Raw genomic sequence first — 8,869 nt, forward strand, 5'->3', positions numbered from 1 at the left:
TTTTTTTTAATAATATTAAAAATATCTGTATGACAGTATATTCTGCAGTTCTTCCCTGCTGTACCGAATATCTACACTTTTCAAAGTATATCGAAGTTAGAAATTCAAATATTTTAATTAAATACAAAAATTAATTTTGTAGGATGCCACAAATTTGTTAAAATTTCCAAAGGGTGCCGCGACTAAAAAAAGGTTGGGAAACACTGCTTTAAACAATACCAGTATTTCAAAGCAGCTTCACAGAAATAAACAGAAAAATAACAGTGAAACAACTTCATTTTCAGCTGTAAAGTTGGTTTGTCCTCAGGTGATCATGACCTGGATGTGATGGACGGCTCAGAGGAGGCGTATAATGTCGCTCGTGTGGTTATCCATGAGAACTATGACCCTGTGTCACTGGATAGTGACTTGGCCCTCCTACAGCTACGTGAAGAACCCAAGCGCTCAGTGTACACCGTGCCTGTTTGCCTCCCCACACCACACCTGGCACAGAGTGAGCTTGCGGTCGTCCGCTTCCACACACTTAGCGGATGGGGCAAGCGAACCCCAGGGGACAACATCCATCCGTCCAAAGGCCTTAAAGCCCAATCATCCGCCACACTGCAGCGGCTGGCTGTCCCTCTGTTTCCCACATCACAGTGTGTAGTGAAGAGTGGCGTTAACATCTCTGCAAACATGTTCTGCGCAGGGTACACTGAGGGCAGCCACGAGTCCTGCAGAGGACATGATGGCAGTCCGCTCGTCACACGCTACGAGGGAACGTCCTTCCTGACGGGCGTCGTGTCGTGGGGTAAAGGCTGCAGTCAGCCTGGGAACTATGGGATTTACACCAAAGTGGCCAACTTTTTGAAATGGCTTGAGATGATTATGAAAACACCCATCGAACCACTGAATATCAGTGGATCCCCATTTAAGCCATCCACTCACAAATAATGTCTCTACCAGAGGTTAATGTGATGAGCTTTGAAATAAAACCATCACTTTGAGTTTGTTTATGTGTGTTTTTGTCATTCATGCATCTGATCTTCATGCGTTTAGGTTTTAGGGCTCATTCAGGCATGTTTGAGGGACAGTTAGGCAGTCATTAACTGAAACCGCATTGATTTTTTTGTGCAGATGTTGCTCTGGTCTAATCATATATCAGACGTGACCCTGTGTAGGGTCAGATGTGAGATGTTCTGCACATTTTGTGAACATTATGTTAGTCTGTATAAAATACAGATAAAGTTCAGATATTCCAATAAAAGAAAGTTAACAGCTCATCTTCATCTCTGTGAACTTTAAAGAGGACAGAAAATATTTAGATGATTAAACTATTGACAAAGAGGCGGTTTTTCACTTGTTTTAACACCATTGCATCACCTGCTCTTTAAGATCATTCACTTGTATTCCTCATTTGTAAGTTGTTTTCCATAAAAGCATCTGCTAAATAAATAAAAGTAAATGCATTACCATTAGACACTTAATGAATCACTGACATTATTGAAACGTGTTCGTGAGGACTGCACTCTGCACTTCTGTCTTCTGCACTATATTCATGTCTTCTGACTTCCAATGTTTTGTGTGAGAAAAAGAGCCGAAGTTATTCCCTGATAATCTTCTGCTTGGCTGCGGTTCTCAAATCTCTTGTGTTTGTGTAGAGAACATCATGAATTCATCAGAGAGGATTCATGTAGTTTATTGAGTTCTAAACTGAAATATCACATGTCGTAAGAGTAAACAACGTCACAGTTGACTCTTTATTTGAGCAAATGTTGGTGCTTTTCACTTTGTCCTCTTGTCAGTTTCTCCTCCCCTTGTTCCTGTGTCTCTCTCTCCCAGCATTCAGTTCATTGACTTTCTGTTTGTTTTCTGAACGATCCTCTAATGTGAAAGAGCTGAACGCTGACAAAAGACAATGTCTTGGGTCTTCTGGAATTTTCTTTTCTTGTTTCTAATACACTGTGTGAACTCAGAAGGTGAGTGTGTCGTCTCGAATGAACAGACTGCAGATTCAGAATGACTCATATTTCTCTGTTTCTGACCTGAATGTTTGTTCTTTAAGGTCTAATCAATGTCAGAGTGAGTTTAACTGTATTAATGGGTTTGGTTTATTTCTCAACACTCAGCTCTTCTGCTGCTATCAGTCTCTGGAAGAGGAAGGCTTTGATGATAATGAGGATGTCATGTGTTTCTCTAGTCTTCCTCCACACTCAAGATGCCAGTCAGGTCCTGAGCCGGCGCAGGCGCGCCAACTCCATGTTTGAGGAGATGAAAAAGGGAAACATGGAGCGTGAGTGTGTTGAGGAGCGCTGCAGTTATGAGGAAGCCAGAGAAATCTTTGAGGATGTTAAAAAGACGGTCAGTGGTTTGCTTATTCAGTTTATTGGTTTATTTTTAAAAGTACTTTATTGAAAACATTCAGGAAATCATATGTACCACCTTAGGCCCAAAAAAACAGTCATAACGGTCACAGACATCAGCTGTTTCCGCCACGATGCACATAAACTTAAAATAAAATTGCATAAAAAACATATGCGCTCAATTGATTAAATTCAATTCAATTCAAGTTTATTTGTATAGCGCTTTTCACGTCCGGAGTGAAGGGCATCTGGGAAGATCGCGTCCTGGGTGCACTGGGCCTGTGCAGAGAAACACACGGAGTAGAGGTGGTGGGAGAGTTAGCAGCGCGCTGTATACTTACCCCGGACTTGTGAGCGTCAGCCCGGGATGTTTCCAGCGCGGCTCTCCGCTCTCTCAGCTGGGTCTGTCTCTCCACCAGGTCCCCTGAAACATCTCTGGGAACCAAGCCTGGTTCCTCCAGGTTGGGGCCACCAGAAGGAGAGAACAATTCATTTCCCTGACTTGCCTGATAACCCGAGGGAACAGAGCGATCAGAGGGAATGCAGAGAGACGGGTGTTGGGCCAATCGTGGGCCAGAGCTTCCCACTTTGTTGAGAAATAGATTGGGCATTAACAGTTGTCTTCGGAGGCGTAGAGGTCCACCTCTGCCTTGCCGAAGACTGACCAAATCATATGTACCGACTGGGGATGTAGTCCCCACTCTCCTGGGGCTTCATTATCCCTGGGCAGCATGTCTGCACCTTGGTTCAGTTTGCAGGGCACATGAACCGCTCTTACTGAGAGGAGTTTACTCTGTGCCTAAAACAGGATACACCTGTTTACAGTCATCCTGTATAGGGGGACGTGACCTGAGGCCACCTTGGCAACTGATATAGGCTATCACAGTCGTGTTGTTCAAACGGACCAGGACGTTTTGCCCATTTAAGGCTGACAGGAAGGTATTTAGGGCCAGATAAAAAGCCATCATTTTGAGATAGTTGATGTGTAGGCATTGCTCGTGGATCGACGAGGAGCCGAATGCCGGATTGCCCTCGTACAAAGCGCCCCAGCCCAAGCTGGAGGCATCTGTCGTGACTCGTTGTCTGGGAGTCAGAAAACTTTTGGTTGAATTTGGTTGAATCAACCCAAGACGCTCCAGATGGTTGAGCAACAACGACATGTGAACGATAAGTTCCCATTCTGACCTGGCTAATACTAACCAGTCGTCGAGGTAGTTCAAAATGCGGATTCCCATCTGTCTCAGAGGGGAAAGAGCCACGTTCACGCATTTCGAAAGGCAGGACTGTATATTGATAGGCCATTCCCTCGAATGCAAATCTCAAGAACAGTCTGTGACTGGGGGCTATCTGGATATGAAAGTACAATCCAGAGTTTGAATCCTTTCAAATCCAGAGTCAGAAACCAGTCCTCGGGACAAATTTGCACGAGGATCTGTTTCAAAGTTAATATTCTGAACGGCCGTCTCATGAGAGCAGGATTCACACTTCTGAGATCGAGAATTGGTCTGAGCCCACCATCTTTCTTGGGAATGAAGAAGTAGTGGCTGTAAACACCCCACTCACTGTCCACTAAGGGGACCTGTTCTATAGCGTCCCTCGCAAGCAGTGTGTTTACTTCGGCCTGAATAACATGTGCTTCGTTGTCCAGTACCGAAGTCCGAATGATGCCTCTGAAGCGAGGCGGCCTTTGAGCGAACTGAAGCAAGTACCCTCGTTCTATGACTTTTAAAATCCAACTTGCGACTCCGGAAATGGCTTTCCAAGCTGTTCTATTTTTATTAGTGGCAGATCGCTATGTGGGGATGGGGAGCTGACACTTGTGGTTATAGGGAGAGGAGAAATGCTCTTTTGAGTATGTGGGTCTGCTATCACAGTGGTAGTTTGTTGGGACACTCGTTGGGCATGCAGGACGTGTCCCACTGAAAAAACTCCACCGCTCGGAAGGATTCGAAGAGGTGGGGAATGATCTCAAGCTTTCTTCAAGGGCGTTCCGGCCTGGGCGAGAACTAGCCCTCTCCTCTTCCTCTCTGCTTTCTGATCAGGACGGCTTCTGCAGCTCTGGGTCCAGCACTACGCGAGGACGAGGCTACCTGACGAGGTAACAGCTGCTGAGCTGGGGCACTTAGTCAGAAAATGATGCAGCACTTGCGACGTCTTTTGAGCCTCATTAAAATGCTTCGTGAACTCGTCCACGGCAGGCCCGAACAGTCCCTTGGGTGAGACTTGGGAGTCAAGGAAGGCCATCTTCTCGGCGTCCCTTATCTCCGTGAGGTTGAGCCATAGGTGGCACTCCAGCACCACCAGACTGGCCATGGCCTTGCCGATCGCCTGAGCAGTCAACTTGGTAGTGCGCAGGGCCAAATCAGATGCTGTGCGCAACTCAATGAAGACTCTAGGATTCCGGCCAGACTCGTGCATATCACAGAGAAGTTTGGCCTGAAATACCTGGAGCACCGACATCGTATGCAGGGCTAAGCCGGTCCGGCCAGCCGCTGCATAATCCCTGTTGGCCAAGGAGGACGTCAACCTGCAGGGCTTAGATGGATGCGCCATCTAAGAGGGGGGAGCTTGCTGTACCTTTTCTCTTCAGCGCCGTCAAAGGTGGTGAGAGCAGCTGTAGTAGAAGGGTTAACGCGCTGAGTACGGAGTCCGCCATGTTTTAGTGAGCTCGTCGTGGACCGCAGGCATAAACGGAGCTGGCCGCTGTCAGGAGGATGGTTGACGATGACCCTTTAAGAACCACTCGTCGAGGAGGCAGAGGGCGGGCTCTTCCGGGGCCACCCAATCAAGGCCGAGTTCCTCCACAGCCCTTGTCAGAACCCGGATCAGTTCTGAGTCCATGCTCAGCCATGTAGACAGAGCTGGGACTTCGGGATCTTCGCTGTCAAGGACATCGAGTCGTCGACAGCAACCTCTTCCTCGGACGCGCAGAAAGAAATCAAGCCGCTCGCAGCTGACGAGGGGCGTTGTTTTTCCTGTGTGAAGCACGAGACGAGGCATTTTGGAGAGAGCGCGAAGCACATGGGTGCCAAGCCGAGGTGAGTTCACTCGAGCCTGATGGATGAGACCTGCTGCTCCGCTGTTTCTGCCACTTCTGGTGGAAGTGGACTGGTACAAGGGGTTTCTGCACTCGCGAGAAGATTCTAATGAAATGGCGCTCTGAGCCGACTTATATAGAGGTTGGCTCCCCCCCCCCATTGGTTTGTGCAGCTACACAAACGTTAACAAATCAGGCTTCAGTACCAGGGTAAACAGGAGTTGTCCCCCATACACAACGTGAAGTGAACGTTCGAAAGGGAACATGACAGAGTTTGTTAATGCGTTTTGTCTGGAGCAAGTAATTTATAATGTAGGAAATAAAAAACACAGTCTTCACCAGTTTCAGCAACTTAAATTTTTGTTATTAATACTTTGTGCCAGTTTCCAAGGCAGTGACTATTTTGTTCTCTTGAACACATGGGATGGAAACAGTGCTTTATTCGCAAATGTTTTATGTGATATTCTAATTTTGCACATATAAGTTAAATTTGCAACTTAGGATGGAAACATAGTGATGTGTACGATTCCCTCAGTATTCATCTTTTAGAGCTTATCTGCTTATAATTTGAGTTAATAAGTAAATTCACTCATAAACAATAAACAATGATAACCAATTATTTTTCAAAACATGTTTAATGTCAAAATGTCACTGCTAATAACTAGCAACTATTGTCACTATGTTTGTCCTCATAACAGAGTTGAATTATTGAACTTGGCATAACCAGTATAATCAAACACAGATCAAGACTGTATGAGAAACTTAGTTCTGTCTGAACCATCTGATGAAAATGTTATATGAGAATTTTTGCAACTAAAATAACCACATATGAAAGCATGATGGTTTCATTTCAATATAAGCTAAACTTAGATACAAATTCTAAACCATAAATGTAATGATGATGAATGAGGCTGATAGAGACTTCAGTTAGGATAGAGGCATATTTAATTTTTGACAGGAATGAAAACAAGGCTGTGAGGGACTTAAATACAGTGGATTTAACTGTTGTTTAACGACATACCAATTGTTCAGCTAACGAAATGTCTTTCCGAAAAAGTTGAAAAACACTACATAAAAACAGTTGAGAGTTGTGAAAATGACATGATCTATGGCCTTTATACAGCGCGTACCATTATAAGTACTGTAAGTCTATCCCTCACAGCCTCATTTTCATCTGTGTTAAATTCAATATGGCATCTAAGCTTACTAAGGACTATTCCAATGAAAACAAACATCAAAATAAATGCAATTCAAATAAATCAAAGTGCATGAGTATGTTAAGTGTGCTTATTTCATCTGATGGATGTGTTCATCTATTTTCTCTCAGGATGAGTTCTGGCACGTGTATGTTGGTGAGTCTGTAACAATCCTTTGGTTCAGTTTGGTTTAAATGGTAAAGTCAGTCTTGATATGAGTGCTTGTGTGTTTGGTGTTTGTTCAGATGGAGATGCGTGTTTGTCCCACCCATGTCTCAATGACGGCGAGTGTAAAGATACGATCGGGCCATACACTTGTTTCTGTCAACAAGGGTTTAAGGGCTACAACTGTGAGATTGGTAAAGAGCCTCATGTTGTTCAGTAATCACACAACAGACCATCAAACCATCAATGCTGTTGAGTTTCTCTCCTCTGTGTCTTGTTGCAGTTATTCCTGCGCTCTGTGAGAGTGAAAATGGAGGCTGTGATCATTTTTGCAGGGTACAGCAGAATAACATCGCCTGTTCATGTGCTAAAGGCTACCAGCTGGCCTCTAACGGGAAGTTGTGTCTTTCTCATGGTAAATGATATTCTGATGTAGGAGAGATGTTTATCCACTGATTATCCTCAGTTCAAAAAACTTTCTGTTTTAGATCCTTTCAAATGTGGCACCGTCCATCCTCAGAAGACCAGAAGCATCTTAAACATACACATCAACAACACTGAGAATGAAGAGGAAACGCATGTAGAGACCACTGTTGAGCCTGTCGTAGATTTCACAAACCCTCCCAGCAATGAGACAAAAGGCATGTTCGGCCTCCTCAAGCAGGAGATCATGAATCCAGTGGAGGAGCAACTAGTTCTGCCTGAATCATCTGAGGGAAACACGAGAATCGTGAACGGTGTGAACTGTCTTCCTGGAGATTGTCCATGGCAGGTAGAAACTTATAATTGAGTTTTTCTCAGTTTTAGTCTTCTTTTGCATGAAACCTTACTTGAGTTTTTTGGAAATATGAAATGTGCCAGTTTTAGTGTGTTATCGTTGACATCTTACGTTCTCTCAGGCTCTTCTTATTAATGAAGACAACATTGGCTTCTGTGGTGGCACCATCTTAAACGAGTACTTCGTCCTGTCTGCCGCTCACTGCATGAATCAGTCACTCTCCACCCGCGTGGTTGTAGGTACGTCTTTATATGAACATGTCCTTAAAACTTCAAAGTTTGTGAAATATTTTTATGCACATGTTCAGAAATTTGATGCACAAAAAGCTGCTTCATATTCAGCAATAAACAACAGTAAAATCTCTGTAATCTGCCATAATTTAGCTTGTTATTGTTCAGATGTCACTCTTTTATATCAGTACATTCAATGGTATTGTCATCAATGTTATTATAGTTAACTAAAATTAAAACCATTTAAAAAACCATTTACTTAACATTGTTACTTGAAATAAAATGAACTTTAAAGGGGTCATATGATGTTGCTAAAAAGAACATTATTTTGTGTATTTGGTGTAATGAAATGTGTTTATGCGGTTTAAGGTTAAAAAAACACATTATTTTCCACATACTGTACATTATTGTTTCTCCTCTATGCCCCACCTTTCTGAAACACGCCGATTTTTTACAAAGCTCATCGGTCTGAAAAGAAAGGTGTGCTGTGATTGGCCAGCTATCCAGTGCGTTGTGATTGGCCGAATACCTCAAGCGTGTGACGGAAATGTTACGCCCCTACCATACTGTGATGTTGCCCTGTCAGGCCGGAGCGATGATTCAAAAACATGAAAACCCATTATAAACGAGGCATTCGTTGCATCCAGTGGGGACATAATTATGGATTATAATGACTTATACTGTCTTTTTACGCGTTGCTTTGCATCGCGCCGCGTAAACATAAAACCATGTCTGCATTTGTGATCAGAGAAATGACAAACAACACTGCCCAAAAAAAACTCTAAAACTCTACACTGTAAACTCTACACTGCCCAAAAAACTCGCTTTAAATATAAAATATAAAAACTCATAAAAACTCTTTAAATATAAAAAAACGCACTTACAGTCTTTGAGTCAGAACAGCCGGCATTGTAGTCTACTCTACCAGGATCAGGAAACAGTCCTCATCCTCCATAAAATGCAACTGCACACATCTGAATATTTGGTTTGAACTGTTCTGGAACAGTGTTGTAAATACAACTTAACCACTGATTTCTAGTCGTGTCCATTTTTGGAAGGCCAAACAAAGTAGTTTCGCTTTCACAACGAAACACACAGCGCCTTCACGACATGGCGGCAGC

General features: G+C 43.7%; 2 protein-coding genes across 3 annotated transcripts in view; both read left to right on the plus strand.

Moving 5' to 3' along the window:
• Positions 1-991, plus strand: part of f7i (coagulation factor VIIi) — a 4,126-nt gene extending 3,135 nt beyond the window's left edge. For both annotated transcript variants that reach the window (XM_016561476.1, XM_016561478.1), the window contains exon 8: positions 308-991. In XM_016561476.1, the coding sequence (XP_016416962.1) occupies positions 308-933 (626 nt within the window). In that variant the 3' untranslated portion in view covers positions 934-991. The remainder of the gene's footprint in view (positions 1-307) is intronic.
• A 792-nt stretch (positions 992-1,783) lies between these two features.
• The window catches only part of f10 (coagulation factor X), a 9,980-nt gene continuing 2,894 nt past the window's right edge, over positions 1,784-8,869 (plus strand). The window contains exons 1-7 of the mRNA XM_016561475.1: positions 1,784-1,958; positions 2,180-2,340; positions 6,707-6,731; positions 6,821-6,934; positions 7,024-7,155; positions 7,229-7,512; positions 7,640-7,757. Of these exons, the coding sequence (XP_016416961.1) occupies positions 1,898-1,958; positions 2,180-2,340; positions 6,707-6,731; positions 6,821-6,934; positions 7,024-7,155; positions 7,229-7,512; positions 7,640-7,757 (895 nt within the window). The 5' untranslated portion in view covers positions 1,784-1,897. The remainder of the gene's footprint in view (positions 1,959-2,179; positions 2,341-6,706; positions 6,732-6,820; positions 6,935-7,023; positions 7,156-7,228; positions 7,513-7,639; positions 7,758-8,869) is intronic.

This window comes from Sinocyclocheilus rhinocerous, unplaced genomic scaffold, assembly GCF_001515625.1.
Source record: "Sinocyclocheilus rhinocerous isolate Xijiao unplaced genomic scaffold, SAMN03320098_v1.1 scaffold589, whole genome shotgun sequence".
Taxonomy (NCBI): Eukaryota; Metazoa; Chordata; class Actinopteri; order Cypriniformes; family Cyprinidae; genus Sinocyclocheilus; species Sinocyclocheilus rhinocerous.